General features: G+C 41.3%; 1 protein-coding gene across 1 annotated transcript in view; it reads right to left on the minus strand.

The window, feature by feature from the left end:
- The window catches only part of LOC107676920 (plexin-A4-like), a 246,745-nt gene that overhangs the window by 14,831 nt on the left and 208,895 nt on the right, over positions 1-23,019 (minus strand). Inside the window, 14 exon segments of the mRNA XM_016471659.1 lie at positions 907-1,097; positions 3,053-3,152; positions 5,497-5,600; positions 8,931-9,090; positions 10,716-10,862; positions 12,324-12,390; positions 16,252-16,520; positions 17,764-17,906; positions 18,112-18,346; positions 18,800-18,946; positions 19,034-19,273; positions 20,722-20,815; positions 21,035-21,202; positions 22,163-22,299. Coding sequence (XP_016327145.1) covers positions 907-1,097; positions 3,053-3,152; positions 5,497-5,600; positions 8,931-9,090; positions 10,716-10,862; positions 12,324-12,390; positions 16,252-16,520; positions 17,764-17,906; positions 18,112-18,346; positions 18,800-18,946; positions 19,034-19,273; positions 20,722-20,815; positions 21,035-21,202; positions 22,163-22,299 — 2,202 coding nt within the window.

Consider the following 23,019-nt stretch of genomic DNA (forward strand, 5'->3'; position numbering starts at 1 on the left):
GCCAAACAGTCAATTACTGTGCTGTCACACCAATCATTTTTCACCAAGAGAGATGGTGTCTGCGATAAACTGGTTATTTCACAGAAATAATCCATCTAAAAATATGACACAGTCTGCAAGCGGAGTAAGGTAATCACTAGGGCTTGTGTGTGTTCGAAAAAAGTTGTGTGACACTCCAGCTTGGTTACATCAGGAACATTTCTTGATGGTCAGAATCATAGACACATGCAGTTCTGCAAAAAGCAGATTTCTGTGCAAGTACTTCAGTTTCCCAGCCTTTAAGAAAACATGGACAGGGGCCTTCACATCCAAGTTTAACCAAACACTAAGTCACAACTATGGGGTTTCTTTTCTTTGTGAATCTTCCCTTTGTGGATCGTCCAGTTATTTATAAAAGTCATAGCACAACTGTCATCAATAAACTGCTATGTTTTTAGGTTTACAGTACAGGATGACTTGAGTGCCAAAGTACAACTCTGAGGGTTATGGATTTGAATAATGATCTATAGTAATATTGATGCCTGCTTAATCAAACAAAACCTTCTATTCCATTTCTTCAGCTTCCTGATGTCCTTGAAGCACTATGCTTTTCTGGTAGTGAGGAATCAGTACTCTGTTTACCAGCTCTGCTGTTGCTGTGACGTCAAGTCAGTCAGCGTGAAACTAATGGAAAAAAACAGACAAACTGCAGTCTGGAGCAAACAGCATGAACATGAACCATCTGACACTGTGGCCTCTTGTGACAGTCACTAACTCCACAATCTTGCCATTTGATCTCATTCTAGAAGCTTCGCCTGTTTCAGGAAGGATTAGATCTGTTGACAACTTCAACCCTTTTCGGGGCCGTTCAATACGTTCTGGCATGTGTCTAATGGCTGGAATATTAAACATGGTGGCAGAGCTTACCTTGGTGGCCAACAGTCTGGTCAAGTAGATCTCCGAGACCATCTTGCTGCCACGGTCTCCCTCCTTCTGGTCTCCATGCTCATGGTTCTTCACCAGATGCCACACCTTGACGCCGCTCTCCAGGTCAGGTGTGATCATGGGTGTGCGGGAACGCAGGCTGTCCGGACTGCCCGTGTACTTGATCATGTTTTCTGTTGGAGTGAAAAGACAAAGACCCATCAGATGGCGGTTCCTCCTCAATCTTCCTTTGCTGACAAATGTCCCATGCAGCTGTTCAAATCTGTTCCTATCTGTACAAAACACATTGCCTTTTGTTGTGCAGTACTCGAGATTGGATATGAATAATTTAGAACGTACGGATCCTTAATTTTTCATCCCTCGCTCTCCTGCGCACTTTCTCTCTGGCGAACGTGCGCGTTTGCTCACTTTTGCAAAATCGAACAGGTGTCAGGCCAGATGAAATATTCATGCTTCAGCCAATAGGGAGAGATCAGCCATGACATTTAAAAAAAAACAGAGCTCAATGATTGTTTACACAGTGTGAAAAAAAATTGATTGGCAAAGGCCTGATTTGGTAAGATAAAAAAACGGTTCACAGTGGCAGATGCAACAGAAATCAATCTTTCCAGGGGAAAGAAGCAGAGAGAGAAGAGGAGGAGGATCCTGATAAAGAAAGACAATAACACCTTAATGGGCAATAACAGAGAGGATGACAAACAAAAAAAGGAATTATGTTGAGTGTGTATATTTGCATGTCTTCCCCTGGTGCTGATCTCGGTGTGGCTATGTTCACACCGCCTCAATTTGGAGTTCAAATATTCAAGACTTGACCAAATTTTGAGAGTGAGTGTTGATATATGCTGTATTAACCAAACAAGTTATCTGTAGCACAAATTGTTCATTATAAGCACTGACTGTGTGAACGTAGCCTATATTTAGTAGAGATCTAATTAATAACCAGCCTCACAAAGGTCTCACAAAATGTCTTTCCAGGTGTTTCAAAACGTGTCTCTTGCTGAACCTGTTAGAAGAGCCTCAATGTCGTTTGAAGCTAATTCTGAAAGAGTAAAGTGATGTATGGCATTTTTTTTCTATCTTTCCCATCAGTCACACTCCCTCTCTCTCTTCTATAAGGCTCATTTAGAGTGCAGGAAAGTATATGGAGATGAGATGATTTCAATGGTCTATTTGATGTCTATTTGGAGTGCTCGGACGGCCCTGAGCTTTGATCTTGCGCTTTATCAGACCCAATCGTACGAGGGACTGATGGTGGGCGAATGACAGGGAATGATTCAGAGTCTCAGGAGGGAAATCAAGTGCAAAGAGACTCATTTTCCCTGCTTTTACCCATAGACTGTATAAAAACATGGACGTAGTGTCCGTGACGTCACCCGTTGGCTTCCGAAGAGTGTTTTTGAAGCTCAAAGTGGGCGGAGGCGGCCGTCACCATCTTGGCAGCGCGTCACTCCCGGATAATCGAAAATGGGCAAAGAGACAGGAGCTGGTTGCTGAAACCACGCCCACCTAGCTCGTCACTCAAGTGGCCACGCCCTTAATTATGCAGAACTTTAAGGCTTAATATAATTTAAACAGATGAGTTATAAAAAAATTCACCCCCCTCACAGTTGTCATGAAGGGCAAAATTAGCTATATAGACCAAAATAATTTTTTGAACCAGGCTGTAAACATGTTTTTTTCTGCTGTAAAGTTGGGCATTTTAACATGGGGAGTCTATGGGATTGACTCCCTTTTGCAGCCAGCCACTAGCGGCCAGTTGACGAATTACAGTTTGTCACTTCCGTGTTGGCTTCACGAGAGAGAGCGGGAGGTTGCCGCTTGCGTTTACCTTTGTATGCTGCCAGACTATCTCGGCTCTCTCCACGTAATTCCGTTTGAGCTTTGTTCCTGTTCTCTTTTGTGAGTGGCTGAGACGATACACATTTAACATCTCTTACCTCCCTGTGAGATGACAAGACTGTTTTTTATATTACTTTTCTGTTCTTAGTGCAGCTCAGGTGGAATGTTACCCTACCCTGCTGTAGAAACTTTAGTCAGTTGATTATTGTTTTATATAGTGTGCCGTACGTTTTGTTTCGGAGATATTGGATGCATTTTAGAATTAGAAAAAAAGTTGACAAACACAAACCATATTTGCTAGCAGAGGTTCTGGAGACCGTGGAGTTGTTCACAGAGTTGTATGCGGTGACCTGCTTTGGTACGAGAGCTACCACAGCATTATCAGGCACCTGCGGACAAAGAAACAAAGATTATCCTACACAAAATTTCAGACGTCTTTAAAAAACAATTATGATGTCTTCAGCACCTTAATGGTTGCATAGAGTTTGGGTCATTGGTCCAAAAATATTTTATTTCTCATCTAGGTAAATGTTAAACTGCATGAGTGAGGGACGGGATGGGATAATCTGCTTCCATTTCAATAAGTCCCTTCCGGTGGGATGGGTCGGGCTATTTAACTATATGCCTCAGCAACTGCTAACCACAGTAAGCCTTAGCAAGCCAAATTCAATTAACACATGGGGGCCTCTACTACCCAACCACACATCCCTCCATCCACATAATTTGCCATTGGATGCCTGCGGCACTTACAGGGTTAATTGAGGTGACTGTAGATCTAGATGATGTGGGCTCAGAACTGCATGGGGACCCAAACCACAGCAGGAGGGAGAATATGGGCTTCACAGACCATTAGGACATTATTTTTACACTCTTAACCTCTTTTCTCCCCGGACAAACTCAACATGAAGTCGTCCTCGTTTACTGCCGCGGCCCATGAGGACAGCCGTCCAAACTTCAACAGAATCAAACACACCTCAGTATAGATGAATGACTGTGTGAAAGGATACTTCAGACAAGGGCTATATTTCCCTGAAAAGGGGCTTTTTATAAAACAGCGAGATTTTCTCTTTTATCTTTCCTCTGCGGGCAAGTTTACGCTTTAAGAGAGTCTCTGTGTTCCTGATAGCATTCAGACACGTCAGATATCCGAGATGGGGCTTATACAACCCCAATGTGAAGCTTCCTAAGAAGACATCAAAGAATTAATGTCAGAGCCAGATGCATTTGTAGCACCTCGATTTGGAGGAAAGTATCAAAGATGACTTGAGATATACATTAGAAATGCACAGAGGATCCTTAATGATTTAGTGTGACACTGTACGACTTTTCGTGTTGTTTACTATACTAAACAAGGGAATTCGGTGCCATTACAAATGAAAGGAAGTCTGTCATGAACACGCATTTGGTGCAAGGACAGCAATGAAGAAATGGAAAATGGTACGGGGTGCACAGAGGGTCTCTTTCCCCCCTTCAGCAACTCTTAACAGGCTTAAGGTGTCTGATAGGTTTTTTGTCAAGGATAGCATGCCCTCCCCGACTGAAAATGAATTAACTTCTGTCTTCATTATCTCATCTCCGATTCCAATCAACAGTTAATCCATCCTGCCGCTTGCAGCCCTGCACCCATGCGCCGCCCCATGACATTTAATTTGAGTACTGTGCAGACTACTCTCTCAAAAAGCTCATTTGGAGGGCGGCTTACAGAGGAAATTATTTACACCGTAATGAAGCGCCGCCTGTCTCCTCTCCACCCTAAACTGCCCCTCCCAGTTCTCACATTTTGAGTGTTTATATAATTGCAGATAGACAGATTTTATCAGTCCCCTGCTGAGACAGCGTTGCCATACCTGACCCCTGAAACTCGATGGTCCCTGTCCACCACGTTGGAGATCTGTCAGTCAGAGTAGGTTTTCTAAATGACCTGAATGTGCCTTGACTGCACCCTATTATATAGGTCAACGGGGGCATAAAAGTGTTCGATAGGGCTGAGATGCAATGAATGTTAACAGTGTGTATGTTTCCCTAAACTAGATAAACTAAGACACACCAACAAAAGCAATTACCCTCACAGAGTATCTTTTCTCTGCTCATCCTTTTTTGTGCTAATCACCTCATAAAGGTTCCTTGTTTCATCTGAGACGAACATAAATAGAGCATTACACTTCTGAGCTTCATGAAAGACATTCATCTCGCATTCAAATCTCTTTGTTCCAGTATTAGTTACTCTGTCAGAATCTGCACTATTATTGAAAGACCACGTCAAAAATCATATCACGCAGAGAGCTGTTTATCAAAAGTCATTAGCTAGATCATCTAAACCGGGTGTCAAGCTACAGATCCACCTGCACCTGCATCCCACTGCTGTCAGATTAAATGTACTGGGACATCTGGAGATGCTGCTTTAAATAGAAACCAGCAGGTACAATGCTTGTCCTCCTTCTGATTTAAGATAGATTTCAAAGGCTCAAAACAATCTTTTGTGACAGCAGATATCTTTCTATACACTAACTGAAAAAGATTTCAGTCTAAAACAGCAAACAACCTCTTCAACAATTTTTCTCACAAGAAGCCTTGAAGTAGATGGTAGGGATGATAGAAAGAAGAAAGAATGCACCCCTTCTGAAGCATTCATGTCTTGGACTGTATAAAAATCTAAAACTGAACACCTCGTTACAGGAATAAGTTTACATGGAAACGTGTCTGGTCATGAATACTACACACACAGGATCTTACCTGGTAGTGAGTCAGCATGTTGAGTCTTTTCCAGTCACCCTCAATCTTTGTCGTAACATCTTCATCTTGAAGGATGACTCGTACTACTCTGCCTTGACGCCACTCTGCAATGACAACATCCAGTGATTAATACTTGAAAGTGCAGCAGAACCAATTAAATTCCATTCACATATATTTGTATATCACTTTTTACAACAGAGATTGTTTCAATGCAGCTTTACAAGAATATGTATGTTTCAATGATACAATGTCATCTGTTCCTAATGAACACGGAATCTTACATTAAATTATATTAAATTAAATTATAGCATTAAAGATATTAACTGTTTACAGAGTGAAATAACTTGTATAGTTGCCTCTGAATATTAATTGATATTAATTTAATATTAATTAAAACACACACACTGCTCCGGGTGTGTGTTCACGGTGTGTGTGTTCACTGCTGTGTGTCCACTTTGGATGGGTTAAAATGCAGAGCACTAATTCCAAGTATGGGTCACCATACTTGGCCACGTCACGTCACTAAAGTTAATTGGACACAGAAAGTATTCCAAACACAAAAACTTTAGCAAACCGCAGCAATTCTTTTTTTTTTTGGTTTTTGAACAAGCAATATTTTCAATGCATTAAGCCACTTTAAGCTTTCACATTCAAGCAGACACTCCTATTGTGATTATAAATTTACTGCTATTTATAGTATACAGTAATCTTAAAAATGATTCTCTTTCTTCAGCTTTGAAAGAAAAAGTAGAGCTAAAAAATGACTTTCTTTAAACTTAAAAACGAAAAGGAACAATAGAAGAAAAGAGGCAAGGGACAAAGCCTATACTGAGAGAGAGCAGGAGAAAGACATAAAAACGAGAGAGAAAATAAGGGTACGTGAAGGAGCATTTGAGAAAGGGAGGAAGGAAAGGAAAGGTAAATTAATCTCTTCTGCCCTTTGTTAGAGAGCCGGGCCTTCGTGGCCAGTGGATCGATGGGCGTGATTACAGCCACTGTTGAAAGTCACTTCCTTTTTCATCTGTAGTGGGCCGAGCATCCTGAGCCCAAACGGCCCTGATCGACCGCGTTAAGCCTCCCGCTGAGCTTGCTCTTATTGTAGTTACTGAGCTCACTAGAGATGCACAACCAAAGGCGAAGATATTCTCCCACCCTCCCCTCAGCACCCACCAGCCACAGTCTGCAGCCTCAGCAAAAACAGCAACGTGAAACGGCGATGCGATGGGAATCAGTGCTGAATGAAATAAACATATCCCTTTGCAATGTGATGTACGGATAACATGGCCAGGAACAAGAGAGACGTCTCTCTCATTCTTTTTTTTGGACTCCCCTCCGCTGCAAATGAATGTATGATTGGAACGCTAGAGGAGTGAGGCCTCTTCACACCGCCTGCTGCTATCTTTCGCTCTGATCCCAACCAAAAAAGCAAAACAGCAATCACAAGCAAGATGATGAAACATGTCTCTGGGTGATGAGAATAACTTCAAATCTCCAGGAGAGGCCCGACCATTGTTTTATATCTCACTACAGTGCTGTCTATAAACATGCAAATGAGCCTAGACTCGAAGTGCAAACAGAAAAGTAAACAGAGGGAAGAATAGAAGCTAAAAGAAAAACAAAACTAGAAGAAAAACCAAATGAAAAGAAAAAAAAAGTATAAAAGAAAGATGTGAGAAAACCTAAAAACACAAAAAGAAAAAAGTGACTAGAAACTACAAAAAAGAAAATAAACTTAATAAAAGTGAAATGAAAAGGACAGAATAGAAATGAAAATAAAATAAAATAGGGCTGAAAGCAACAGCAGCAGGATATAGCTGGATAGAGAATAAAGCCAAAGAGATTGTTAAAATAGAGACTGAGATGGGCTGAAGTGCATTGATTTGTCTGCATCACTCTCATTCTTTCCCTCTATCTTCCCTCCCTCCATACTTGGCCTCAGGGGACTGTGACAGAGAGAATTAAAAACAAAGGCAAGGGACAGAAACACTCCGGTCCAATCTGTCTCGGAGGGATCGAGGAGATGGAGGCTACCTCATTCCTATTACCCATTATCTTTATCTGGCCCCCGGATCAGGGCCAGAGAGTGTGCCGGGGCTCAGGAGACCCTGAGATCCGTTTACGGAATGCCGAGATGCCTCCTCTCAACCAGGGATGCCCATTGCTTTATCTTACAACACACTCACACACAGTCCCACAGACATCGTCCAATTCTCCGCCCCAAATAAAACAATAATAAAACAACACGCCCATAAAAATGCCCATAAAAGCATTTTACACAGGAGAGCCTGTCAAAGAGGGTAAAATTATTTCTTCACTTATCATGGTCCTAATCCCTTATGGATAGACTAGCGTTATGCTACGACTTGAGATATATGCTAACAAAAAAAAAAAAGATTAGTCCAGTCAGTGTGGAAGGAGTAGTGTACAGAATAAACAATCAGATTCTCATTTGGAATTTGTGGAAAAATAGATCTGCACGGATCAGCCTCCCAATACCTGTGAGATGCTCCCACCTGTCAATTAGGCGTGTATAAATAAACCCACATACTGTCACAGTTTATATATTTTCTAACAGCATGTATGTTTAACACATGCATGGAGGCGGGAAGAGCTTAGTGGTTAAAGTGCTGGGGTTGTAATGAGTAGGTTGCCAGTTCAAACTCCAGAAACCAGGACAGATTAACTTTAAAGTTACGGCATCTCCAATGGACTTTGGGTTAGGGTGTTGGAATTTGGTTGGAAGATGTAAAACATGCTTTGCAATACAAAAGTTAATCATGAAACCAATGTTTACTGGCATGTTCAATCACTTCTGAGCAAGACTAAACCAGAAAAGGGGTATTTAAGATGGATCATCTTTGATATTAATGTATTGTAAGCTTTTGGCTTTGGATAAGGTGGTGTCTGGCAAATAACAAAATGTGCAATTTGGAGATGGAAGGTGTGTGTACAACATAATTGTAGTTCCAAAGGTCTGAAGTTCAAATTCCAGAGGAGACACGGATCCTCAGTGTGTATTATATGATTGTGTCAGCCACTTATGTACAGTATAGGTGCATTGATCCGGCTTTGTCTCATGTCTCTTTGGATAAAAAGTGTATGCCAACTGTCTTTGCTAGTGGAGTGTTTTTTAAAGAATTGGGCTAATAATCCCACGGTCAGTGGTTCGAATCCCATAAGGGGCAATTTATGGACTTTATTATTGGAACCTCTATTACGATTATGCCCTAGGACCCTGTCTGTCAAATGAGAAATAACAGATTTTGAGATAGGCCAATATTGATATAATGAACACCAATAACCTTCATTTGACCCATCATTCCACAAAAGTCGATGTCATTGATTCACACATTGAATCTCCTGTCCAAGAGCAAATGAAGGGCTGATGAGGAAAACAGATCTTAAAGGGTAAAGGCATCTAATGTTAGTCTTACCTAGGTCCATGTCAGAGGCTTTTGGTCTGTGCGAGGAGGGGACGTTCTTGTAGATGGCGTCCAAGATCTTCTCTTTCACCTGGCTGATAGTGTCACAGTTCAGCACCTTCACCTGCACCTCTGGGCTCTTCTCATTGTCTGGATGCATGCAGTTCACCACCTACACAACACAGAACAAAATTACACCAATTAGCACACGTGTGGGAGAAACAGGAATATTTATGTGGCTGTAAAATGATCTTTCTGCATGATTTGAAATTTATTGAGAGTTTAAAGAATGCTAAAATGCATCCGTGTATGTGAGGCGAAGAATCATGAGAACAAATTTCTGTTAAAAAGTTTAACCAAGCTATATGAAGAGCTTGTAACATGTACATTATATATCTACTGAGGCTATAGTGACTGATCTAGGATCTATGCGTAACACCTAAAATATCATACTTTAATGGATGACAGTTGTCTAGTCAAACCTGTAAAGGTGCACTTTAGTGAACGTAGTCAGCAGGTGTAATGGCGCAAACGTAAAAGCCCATTGGCCACCCTGAGGGAGCCGTCACCTCACTCACCTCAGCCTGCAAAAGTATGCAATGAAAACTAATTTTTCTCATCTCCCATGATAGCCATCACTAATGCCACCAATGGTACTGTCATCATCATCAGACATAATTACATAGCTCATAGTTGGTATATAAAGGCTGTGAAGGCCCTTGTTGGCGTCTGTTAATAAAATACCCACACACTGCAAAAGAGCTCATTTACTTGGACTCTCCTGAAGGACCAAAACCAGAATCAATACAATTAAATGCACTGTGTGTGGGCTGTAAGGAAAGGCTTTGTCAGACCTTTAGAAGGGATAGAGCGTGTTTCCCCACAGAATAACCTCTAAACAATAAAGGCCAGAGCTAAGCCCTTTCTTGGACTAAAAAAAAACTGTCAGAAAAGCTTTCGTATTGAAACCAAAACCAAACTTTAATCCAGATCTAAGATCTGTATGTAGGTGCCCTGAAGTTATAACAGGAAGTATGTGTAGAAGAAGAATTAAAAATATTATGAAGGATTTCAAATCAGTGCTAAAATGTTGTGGATGCTGATTGGTCAGTATAACATAACCACTCATATCTTATTGTGTAAGAAATGATTGACTGGAAAATGTCCTCAATATCTTTCTAGAGAAGGCAGAATGTGCTATTGGTAGTGGCTTGTATTGTGGTCAGTCTGCAGCCGTTTAAGTGTTTTGGAAGTGAGGACAGAATGATGAAGCTGAAACGGCTCCTACAGTCATCAAATCAGTGCGGTGTTCAAAGGAATGGGTCGGATGCCAAGAGATGACACTATTCGCCACATTCCTCCTCTTTCGTTTTCTTAGTCTCACACAGAATACAGATTATCCTCCTGACGTGCAGTCCCAGTAAACAGCCCGTCCTGGCATACATGCAGCCCTGACAACACGGGCTTAGCTCATGCCTGTCACAGTGGCCAGCCAAACACAACACTGCCAATCACCACAGGACAGCAGACAGGTCAAAGGTCATAACAAGCCTGCGTTTTCCCTGTCAGGCGTGAAGACTGTGGGCATTGCATGCTGCGTCAACCCAAACAAATTACCTTACCCTTCTCTCTATCTCCACACCTGTCTGCTTCTGAATGCTTTCATGCTCCTTAGCCACCTTCTCACACATTTATCCTCGTCTTTTTCTTCATTCCTATTTTACTCCTCTCCTTCTCTATCCTTCCAAAACTGTTCCTCTTTCCTTTCTTCATCCACGGTGTGGTTCAGAGCCTTACCAGAGTCTTGTAATCAATTTGCTGTCTGATGAGCTTGTCTTCACTGAGTGAGTAGCGGGCTTCTCCAGTGATAGAGTCGATGGGACCTTTTTCCATTTGTTGCTTTATAGCACAGAAAAGAGAGAAGAGGGGCTCCCCGGCACATTCCTTCACGAGGAAAAAAAAGACACTGTCACTTTCACTCTCTTAAATTTCACACCAACCACCTACAGATAATGTGGGCTGTCATTCCCTCATTCAGTAACAGTAATAGACATTTTGAAAGGAGCTTTACAGTTGTGGCACTAGTGTCAATTTCAACTGATGCAACAATTTCACTCATATGGATTTCAGTAATAGTTAAACTCGATCCCTGGTGGACAGACAGACAGAGCTGGGACCCACTGTTAACTATTGTAAAAAATGTTGCATTTTTAGCCTGGCTTAAAATTTTGTTATGATTATGACTCATTGCGGTATGCCGTGGGAAAAAAACTGTGCATTCTTAATGGCCACATCTGTACATTTACATCACAAAGCCATTAAAATAATAGAAATAATTTTTATTTTACTTGAACATTGTTTTAATTTTACTACACACATTTTAATGTGGTAGGGACAATGAAACATTTAGATAAACATTATCTGCTAACCATTTTTGAAAAAAATTAAATGTTAAAAAAAAACCAAAGATCAAACAACAATTGGTAGACCCCATGTTGAAGACCCTGAGCTAGAAATTAAGCTGAACTGCAGTCTCTAGCTGAATTTAGGCAAAATATGCTTGTTGAAATGAGAAATTGACTATAAAACCAACTAGTGGTCTGGGCAGCTGGTCAAGCACTGTTCAATAATACTCAAATCAATGTGCTGTGACTACAATAATAATGTTATGGTTTCGCATGGATGAGGTCACAATAAAGTCCTTCTCTTACAGTAGAGTCCAATTTGAGCTTAAATGAATCCTGAAGCTCTCGAGTGATGTTTCGGCTTTATTCACTCAGGTCTAATCCGTTAAACCATACTGGACAAAACAGCCTTGACTTCCAGAATTTATTGCCTGCTTTGTACATTCCAGAATTCAGGAAATTTCTGTACACTTGCGACATTGCACATGCCATGTTCTGATTGCAGCAGATGTGTTTATTAAGAGATTAATGACAAGTGCTAGAGCGGACCGTGGTGGTGCTGATGGTCACAGTGCTATATGTAGAATTGAGCAGCACCTGCTAAGCCGACTGTCTCATTATAGGAACAGAAAAACGCTGAAGTCAGCAAGACTTGGCCAACTTTAAACCCTCTTTGATTAAAAGTGCATGCAGGCACACTCACATACAGACGTACATACACACCTACACATATTCATACACAACGACACACACACTCTCTCTGTCAAACACCTGCAGTGCATCACTGCCAATGCTCCCACAGGACTTCAACTTGATTCCTCTGTGCTCAACAGTGCATGTGCCAAATGACCTTGAAGGTGACTGATCTCTTTTCTTTGCATATCGGCCAACCGCTAATCTGAATATTCTTCAGCAATTTTAATGGTTGATTCTTAATTATTACATTTAGGCTGCCCAGACCTGAATATGTGCTAACACACACACACACACACACACTTACCTTGAGGAATTTGTATAGCAGAAAAGTGAACCAATTTGTGAGCATTTTCTCAGCCACAGACTCCGTTCTGAAAAACAAACAAATAAACAGAGTAAATAAATAAATAAATAAATAAAAGCAGCAGAAAGCCATGATTATCACTGTGAGTGTCACGCACAAATGCGATTACCACGACCATGAAAAATTCACTTCACAAAGGACAGTGTCTCCTAATGAATAGGACTTTGTTAAACAAACATAGTTGCTGGAACATGAATTGCGCTCTGGAATCTATAGCCCCAATCTGCAGGCTGTCTTTATTACCACAATAATCCACAAGACCCTAATACAAGAAACCCAATTAAAAGCCTTTAAATGATCCGGCTGGATTGATGCCAAGTGAACCTGCTCTGGCCTGGAATAAGACCGGACTCATTTCCTCCCCCCCACAGTCCGGCCATTGAGCTAGAAATGGATCAGGTTACAATAAAGGGTGGCTGAATGGAAAGCTGGTGTGCATCGGAGTACATCATGATTGGCTAACACCTTCGCTTGCACCACAGGCTCTGATCCGGCATGAGAGATGTACATACATAATAGCTATAACAAAGTGAAACTCAATATAACGTGGATCCGGTGTCTCCAGCCTGTGTGTGCCAGAGGGAGCTGGTGAATTGCCAAGGCGCCCTGCAATGAGCCATGGCACAGAGCATCAATATTTCAGGATTACAGCATTGTGGTGTGTGTGCGTCTACGCCTCCTCTGCAGCTCCCTGTATCCCAGCTGCCACCTGCATTCCCACTGTCCCGCTACCGTATTGAGTCCTGCCGCTGCGCAGTACTGTGTACATGTGCACATATTCGTGTCTGCGTGTGCCCGCTAAGCTGGCGCAACACCTGGAAAGGATTAGTGTCCCCTTGTTTTGTAGCCACTGCCTTGAGTGGGCCAAAGGAGGACAGGTCCAGGGGTCAACAGGGTCACGTTTCATTTTTCCTTTCATCTCCATCCTAACACTGCCCTGTGATCATCCTCACTCCTGACTGTTCTCAATGCCTGGACCAATTACAAGAGAAACGGTAGGCGGGGGAAAACCTGGAGATGGACCGCAGTATAAAAAAACAGATAAAAGAAGAAAACAGCTTTTTGCCACCTTCTTGCCTAGGTGTACTGTTATTCCCATTAAGCTTTCTCTTTCTTGTGCTATCGGCTGGTTTGATGGTAATTATTTTTGGCAAGACCCCATAAACTCACTTACCCATATCCTGTGTTACCTCTCGGCTCACCGGAGGGGGAATAAGTAGCCTCGTTGCCAGACAATCCTGGCACAACCTCTCCATAACTTTGCCACAGCGCCAAGAGCAACCAACTATCACTGTCCCCCAAATCCTTATGTCACATATCACTGGCACAGAGAGCGAGCGCTTGTTTGGCTTTGGTTTAGGGAGGTAGGAAAAGTGATGCCCATCCAGCGGTGAGGAATGGGATGTGGGCAGCACTTGGTGCTTAGTTTCCCCTGATTAAACAGCCATTTCGTAGTGGAACGAAGCAAAATCTGCTGGAGGATTCCGCCACGTCGAATGTGCAAAGAGGCACATTGGAGCTACGCTCCTTAAACAAGAGAAAGAGGGAGAGGAAAGAGCTTCTATCTTCCTCATCATCTCTCGCATACAGCAAAGGCCAATTACATTTGATGCTGCTTTCTGCCACCGCAAATGGATGTGAACAGCCAGCTCTGCCAACTTCGAGGACCTGAGAGTGGTTTATGATTCCAGACACCCTGCAAAAATGAGAACTGTCACCCTATGACAGATACTGCACTGCAAATGTGTGTTATATGCAGAAAATGCATCTTGTAAACAAGTTCATAGATTTAAATGGGTTGCTAAGTGTGTGGGGTTGACTGAGTAAAGGTTTTACTGAGAGTTAGCCTCAGCATGCTATGAAATTGAAACTATGCTTCAGCTAAAAGCTGGCCAGGAACAGACACACACCTGGATAATGAGCTGACGTTATTCATGTTGCAGCATCATAGGCTTTATTTTCTTAACCAAACAATCGTCTGTTGAAACAAACTCCCCCTCCTTAATGCATGCATGTTAAAGAACGCAGCTTGAAACCAGCAATAATTTCAATTTTGCACTCCGCCTCACGTGGAGAAGATTGTCCGCTCGGTGCACTGTCGGGTCCCGCTGCGTAACCATGGTCCCCCTTCACTAAGGATTATCCCCTGAGAATAATCACAGGACTTCTATTCAGCTCTGCCTGACTGTGTGTGTATGTGTATGAAAGTGTGCACGAACGTGTTGGTCACTAAATGGCTGAGTAAAAATATGTGTACGAGCATATGCAGGAACAGGAGACCCACGTGGACTTCACTGATGCCATACATATAGAGAAAATAGGCTACATGATCTGAGAGGTTATTTTTATTCGTAGATGAGGAGCGTGGGCTGCAGGGAGCGAGGGAGAAGGAGAAATACGACAGATGGTTCTAGAAGCCGCCCATTAGTTAGTTAGCCAGTGTGTGCTTGTGAACTCAGGTTGAGGCTGGACAGATGGGGCGGCCGTCGCAAGCGCTTTCTTGGAAATGGGGAAACGAAAGCTGGTTGGAGGCTTCTGCCAAAGATGTCCTGCTTCTCTGCATTTTAAACACAGATTTAGAAATCATGCAGTGAAAGAGATACAGGGATGAGAAAATTATTCTCAGACAACAGCTTAAGCTTCTCTGTTCTGGCCCAGTGCTCTGTATCGTCCTTTCCTAAGCAGTTGCTGGAGGTTAGACAGGTTCCATGTGGTGAAGATCGCTCTATATACCCGTGAGGGTCTAATCCATTGAAATATATGGACTAAAACGGTGCTTCTCATCTACATACTTCATGGTTTAATAAATTTCAGTGTTTCTTTTTAATGATAATTTTTATACAATAAAGAATTTTTGTAAAATGTTGAATCTGGAGCCTGAAGCAGAACGTGTTGAGAGCCACTGGTTGAAAGCTAGGTCATGATGAGACATTGTAGCAAACATCCATCACAAAGTGCAGATGTTTCGGGTGCATACAAAAAGGTGACAGGGTTGGTTTTGACTCTGACAGAAGCCTGACTGAAACAAAGAAAAATCTCTTATTTTCCGCTAATATGCACAGCAGCTCTTTGTGCAATTAAACTTCCGTTTGCTTGTTTCAATTAATCACGCCTGTAATCAAGGGTGTTGAATCAGTTATGATTCAGTCAAGGAGCTCCTCTTGTAGTTGTCACATGATCAGCCTACCGCTATTAGCAAGCTTCTTTTGACCTATACATTAAGTTGTATTTCATGTCATTATTTTGCTCTGAAAACACTCTATTTTTTCATCCCAGTAGTTTCAGTTAGCAAAAATATCAGAAGTGTCAGTCAACTAACTTTATAAATCGATCGCTAGAATATTAAGAAAAATTAAAGAAACATTAGAAGTGTTCAAAAGAGTGAAATTAATTAAAAATCAATATGGTATGGTAATAATATTGTCCTCTATGCTGTTAGAATCCAGAGACACAAAGGTGTTGATTGCATGGGGAATTGAGGTTCACATATCTCCCAAGAACATTCAGTAGGTTTTTAGTGCACTGTTAATTGGATCTCAAACGAATCAATCCTAATTACAATTCAATGATGAGCATGTCAGTGCATTACATGTTTGGGAGAGAAAGTGTGCATTTTGATGTCCCCAAATACAATTACTCCCATTCAGTGCACTAGAGTCCACGTATCACAGACAATTTGCAGAGGTCATCTGCTCTCGTTTATGAAGTTGACTATAATTAGAATCAGGCAGATTGAAATGATTCCAAAATGTAGAACAGGTGCTCTGTTGATTACACTCACTTGAGGGGCATTTATAATCAGCAAAACCCACTGGACTGCAGGGCTAGATTATTTAAGATGACTCTTCATGTAAAATGTGTCTAGTACCTTCTGAGTAAGAGTTTGGGATGGTTCTTGCTTTCCAGGTTCTTGTCAATGAGGTCAGACAGCAGGTGTTTGAGCACGTCCGTTGCATACTCCAGTTTACTTTGCAAAACGGTCATGATCAAGGAGGCGACGTTACCGCGGTCTCGCATGGAGAAGCCTCTCTGAGACTCTAGGGTTCGGATGAAGGACAGCAGGAAAACCTTGTTGTTGATAAGCTGTCCAAACAGTTTTAGGCCCTTTTCCACCTGTTCCTGTCTGTAACCTGGCACCTGCAGAAAAAATGGTTACAAACAGATGACATTTCACAGCCTGAATGTGATAATTCACCAGCATATTTATACAGCATCAACATATTTATGATACCATTTGCTTTATACATTCACATTCTTGTTCTTACTTTGCACAATTCATTAGTTAATGTTAAGAAAAAAGAGAATATTTTATTTAAATTGTTGTATTTGACTTTAAGTAGCCTTCCCTTCAGAGCTAACCAACTTATCACAACTGTCAAATGTTATTTTTGTCATGTTTAAGAATGCTCACTTAAACTTCAGCTAGGCTTATTTGCCTACAGCATCCTCTGCTAGTGTCCAATGAAACACCCACAGGCATTTAAACAAATAAAAAAAGCAAACCTAAGGCTAAATAATCCAGGATACAAATGAAAAGCTTACATCTAATAACAGCTGCTCACTGGGTTAAAATGCATTTATTGTGCACTTAGAATACCTGATGACAAACACTTAACCACGCAGAGACCTCATGACATCATTTGATGCCATTTGCTTTCATCAATAATCATTAAACACCTGTCAAAATCTCGAGACGATTCCTGTCATTAGCTGTGATTTTACAATAAACTTTTCCAGAGAGAGGGGACGTTTATTCCAATTAAGTCTTAATTGATATAGCTGATTAGAACCAGAGCTCAGCTGGCATAAGCAGGTAAGTTATGGCTCATATGTTGGCTGAAGAAATGTGTGTGATTCAATTAAAACTGTCCATCACTGTCTTAGCGGGGCGTAAATAACCCGTAGCTCAGTGTACCCTGTGTTGGATTTTAATTCTGTTCCCCACACTCAGAAAAAAAAAACAGTTGAGTTGCATGTCATTACTGTTATTAACGAAAGACTGATTGTGAATCAGAGAGCAGCTCATTATTTTAAGAAAAAAATGAGTGAGGGAGAGCGAGAGAGCACGCATGTAGATTATAATGAGAGCTGCTGCCTTTTGTTTACTGAGGGTGAACACAAACAGCACAGTGACAGCTTTAATTCCCAACAACCCCACTGTGCTGTTAGTCCTTCAGAACCGAAAAACAGAAAGAAAAAAAATATACTTAGCAGCCATCACTGTGACTGTTCCTCACACAGGTACAATGTGCAGTAATTACATGCATACATGAATATGCAAATGTATGTATGTGCATCTCAGAAACTCAGTAAAGGGCCCTTTGGATGCAAATTTGTTATTTCACAAAACATTTTTGCATCAATAAAATTGTTAGATTACCTCCAGGTCTCTAAGGACAGGGTGCTCCTCAATGCCAGGAAACAGGACTCGCATTGTGTATGTGCGGTAGTCTAAGAATGGAATACCAGCTCCGTCCAGATCGCTGGTCAGCTCGTGAATATCTGTCTGCAGCTCTGCAAATGCTGTGGAAGACACAAAACACGGAGAACAAATAGATTGAGATCACTAAATACTTCTTGGAAACATATAATCTGTGCAAATGTTGCAGAGGCGGTTTATGAAGTATTTTGATCATTTTGATCATACTGGATTGTGCAAATTCTGACTCACATTCTGTACTGACATCACCTTTTTACTCCAGAGTCAAACCACTTCCCAACTACTTACCCTCCTTGCACTCCAAGGCTACTCTGGACTCCAGGTTGTCCATCTGCATCTGCAGGCGCTTGAGAGTGAGGTCACTCTCACGGGATTTGCGCTTGTAGGCAATGAGGACAATGACGATGAAGAAGATGAGGAGGCCTCCTGCCCCAGCAATGCTGATGACGGCGGTGCTGCTGAGGGGGCTGTCAGAGGTGATGTGGACCACACCTGGAGAGAACTCGATGCCACCTACACGGGCCTAAAATGAAGCACATTTTGTGAAGATTTGAATGAATCCAATACTTTGTAGTAGGTAAAATTGGCAGACTGGTATCTTGTTCAATAACCTGAGCTACCATTCGAAGCAGATCAATATACATCTAAAGATGGAGGAAATCTATTTTATTTGTTGTTATTGTGTCATAATGACCCAACAGCAGAGGGTAACAATGTGTCTGTTTCTTTTGTGAGTTCATGGCTGTAAAGGTTTGCAGCACTTTCACTTCACACGACTGTCAACAAGCAGGCAGCCACCTAAAGTATCCACTGAGAAGCATAACATGTTTTTATTAGGTTTTTTAGCTCTAATAATTCTTATTGAGGTATTTTCTATTTCTTTGCCAACTTCTCAGAAAGTACAATAACCACAAAGTCCCCAAAGCATTAGTTCACTGAGAAAAATGGATATGCGCCCCAGTATTCAGCAGCTTACCAGAACCTTATGTCGCCCCGTCAGATTAGGCGATTCGCAGAGCAGTTGAGTATCTGATACAGTTAATGTGCAAGGTTTGTCTCCAATCAGAACAGTGTAGTTAAGCTTCCCGTTGCCACCCGGGGCTGGAGGGAGGAAGTTTCTACCCTGAAAATCACATTCACAAAATTTGGTAACTGCAATGGACAACTGAAAGACCAACAATGCTGAAATTTATGTAAATGCTTGATTTACCTTGAGTATGATGGGAGACCCTGGCTTGAGCTCCTGGACCCCAGACACACTGAGCAGTTCAAATACTGGATTTGGGTAGTAGATGAAGTTGGTGTTGTTGAGGGCCAGCACAGACTGAACGTTGTCCAGGATGAAGCCGAACTCATCGGGTCTCTCTGGAACTTCCTTTTGCCTGCTTAGACTGTAGGGAAGCTCTGGGGCCATGCACTGCATAGTGGTGGGACTCAGAACCTGACATATCTGGTAAGGGGAAACAGATGACATTGAACATTCAATAAGTCATTTGCAGTCCATGTGCAATTTAGAATAAAATAAACTATACTCCATTTACATTACAAACATTAATTCAGATTAAAACTGTTTTAATCAGTTATGCATGAATAAAAATACCTGGATTTAACCACAACTTCCTACAAAAGAGGTTTTGTCTCAACAAAGCAGCACTAAATTAGCACTTTTAAAATGGCCACACTGTGATTGTGCCTACAGTGCTGGTGACTCATCAACGGATAAATAACCGCACTTCCCTGAGAGAGATTTGACATTGTCATCTCTCCTTGACTCTCTGTCTGTCTTCATCTCTCTTCTTTCGCTCACATAGGTCACATATACATACTGCAGCTAAATGTGGTTATCAGGCCTTTGACTACTTAATCTCATTCTGTACACATCATTATTTACAGGAAGTCAGTGTTTCTTAGTCCACTTCTTTACTTTTCCCCCTTCTTTTTTATTAACAGGTCAGGTTTATTAAATGCAAACTTATGGCATAGGTTTATTCAAACCTATATATGCATTCACTTTGAAGTGTATAAATAAAAAGCCAGACAAGACCCTTAAGTTTTGTGAACCCACAGTGCTTTGCAGTTGGCTGTTAAAATAGCCAGACAGCAGACTCGCCATCAAAAACATCCCTACAGATATCTCCAGTCATTTTAATTGGATTCCTCTCAAAGCTGTAGCAGCCAGGCAGTCGAACCTTCACTTCCTCTATCACAAAGGCTTCTTATAGTAGGTTGCAACGGGTGGAATTGTTCAAGATCAAATAGATTTCAGGTTACCTTTTTTTCTTCACCGCACAAAGTCTGGTCAAACTCTTTTCAGACTACTTATGAGCGATCGCATTACAAACAAGGATATGAGACGTCTTGCACTCCACAAACAACTTCTTTCAGAGACTGCAAGGTAGGGTATGACTTTTTTCTGCCGTGCTTTGAGGAGCAGTGTGCCAAAGCCTAATCATATCGCAGCCCAGATGCTAAATGCGGCCATGTGTGAGATACGTGCCAGAGATAACATTACGCTCTTTTGTCTCTGTTGCCTTTCAATCAGATCTCACTGAGTGTAGCCTCCTATGGCTCTTTGGGTCCATTCTGAAGACGGGGAACATGATATCCTTGTCTATGCATCCACCCTGTGTTACGGCATTCTCCTCTTTCCCGCACAATGGGAACATTGCTGCTACTGCTGCTGAGACCTTCCAGTTTTCCTGTTCTCTGTCTGTTTCTTTGTCTCTCTCTCTCCTTATTTCCCTCTTTTATGCAGCTACTGTCCCGGATCCAATGGTGCACAGTCGACACAGGTGATTGGAGCAGGGGGAATAGTCTGCTAATGGTCATTCCAGTTCACTTGCCTCAGGTTAGGTGAAGGCTGAGTGATCGTTTACTGTGGAAAATGTTTGCACTTACGTTGACAGTCTCCAAGTTCTTATACTTGGCTCTGATGAGAGGAGTCTGAATGATGTCCAGGTTTGTCCCGGTCACAGTCACTGGTGTGTTGCCACTGTGAAAACAACACCATGTTTGTTAAATATTCACTTTGTGAGGTTCTTTACAATAATCTTTAGATATTTTTATTAGATTAAAATCAACAGTGCATACATTTTTAACCATAAAAAGTTCATAATGATAATCAATTTGAAAAATTGCACGGTCTGGGGGCAAAATTATGGGCTGTTTCCCCAACGGCCTTGTCTTAAAACTGGCTTTGTAGTACACACACCTGAAAATGCTCCACTCAGGTTCAAATTTGGTGATAGTGGGGTCCTCCACATACTCAAACTTGAGATCTTTGTGAATGTGGGCTTTATCCACAAACACCGATACGGACACGTTTCCGTAGCCTTGCATAGAGGTGTGAGAACGACACGTTATCCACTGTCCTCCTCGCCTGTTTTGTCAAACAGAAAAAAAAACAGTGTATGAGTAGACGTTCTTTACACTTTTCAATATTTAAGAGTTTTATACTAAATTAAACTTTCAATTCAAAAAATGGAAAAATTGAAAAAATTTAATCTATTATAAATGTATTGATACCTGCTTTAAGAATTGGTTCAGTTAATTGGTTTTGTATTATTAAAGGGGTCCTATTATGCTTTTTCACTTTTTCAACTTTAGTTAGTCTGTAATGTTGCTGTTTGAGCATAAAAAAGATCTGCAAAGTTACAAAGTTCAAAGTCCACTTCAAAAGGAGATATTTTATTTAACAGAAATCACTTTTCAAAAACTACAACGAACGACTCGTTTTTGGACTACAATGCATATTTTTCAGGATTTGTGATATCACAAATATCGACGAATGGGATGAGACCTGGTTGAGCTGCACTAGAGAAGGCAAGGAGTGTTATCACTATGTCGGAGACACGCTAGCTTTCCCAAGGCAGACGAACTTAGAGTGGTTACAATCATCCGAGTTTAAATCGTGCTCAAATTTATTTGATTTTGATGCAATATTTACACTGAAGCTCGCAGCATGCGGCTATGGTAAGGGGCATGACATTTCCCAACCAGGCGCCGAGTGCTGCTAATCAGTACACCCCCAAAACAAAATCAAGACTTTGTAAAAAAAGCATAATGGGACCCCTTTAAAGAGTTGGTTTTGTTGGTTTTATGTGGCTGTAAAGAGTATTACCATTAAAGCAAAGCATACTCGACCTAATTTAATCTTCTGTTCATATGAAGGCTATTGATGTTATTGATTAGAGATCAGAAACTCTCAAGCTCTTAAGATCAGTATTGCCTTTCTTTGGTGGTTTGGATCCGGCAGAGGCTTTGAATGACCGGCAAACTAACCAAAAAGCACGATGACATCTCAAAGGGCAGTGCGCTGTACCTTTCCATTCAACCCTACCTTTGATAGGTGCACTGCTGGTCTTTAAACATGATTGAGACATTGCTGCCCGCATCCAGGTTGCTGCCGGTGATGTTAACTATGGTGCCTCCAGATACTGGCCCTCGGTTCGGCTTTAAACTCAACAGTCTAGGGATCTGTAGAAAGCAAGGCCAAAACAAGCAATGGCAATTATTTACAAGCTCACACATCACATGACGAAGGTGAGGCAGCAATCCCTCATGTTTTTCATTCTTCTGTATCTCTTTCCCTATCTGATTATCACCTCCTTTTCTCACCAATTGCCCTCCTCACACAAGAATAACATAATCCAATTACCATATCTGAATGAGACATAAAAGCCATTAATGTTTGCATAAAACTGATAAACGCTATAAAATGTCTCTATAACAGGAAAAATTACACTGCAGCTCAATTCATTTGGATGGCTGGATCACAATCTGATTATGGGTGTTATATCAGCATGTGCACTGGGAGTACTAGAAGCAAGAGAAAAGTGTAGGATGGATAAAAAACTGAGTGTGGCCAGTGTCATGCAAGATCCTATCAAAGACAGAATCCTACTGGCTGAAAGAGCTTTTCTTGATCTGAAAAATCTTACAAAATCACTTTATGTATGTGGTCTCAACCATATAAATATGCTGATGAATGTCTTGTATTGTATAACCAAAACAACTAAAACTAACAATTCTTCGTAGTTTTTCTCAGTTGGTAAGCACATTGGCTTAGAATACCACTATCCTGCTGGCTTAGCATAATGGTAAATAATTCACCTGCCAGCCTTCCTTGTGGGTTTATGTATACACTATTTTCTTCAAATATATATATATATATATATATATATATATATATATAAA

Source organism: Sinocyclocheilus anshuiensis, unplaced genomic scaffold, assembly GCF_001515605.1.
Source record: "Sinocyclocheilus anshuiensis isolate Anshui unplaced genomic scaffold, SAMN03320099.WGS_v1.1 scaffold380, whole genome shotgun sequence".
Taxonomy (NCBI): Eukaryota; Metazoa; Chordata; class Actinopteri; order Cypriniformes; family Cyprinidae; genus Sinocyclocheilus; species Sinocyclocheilus anshuiensis.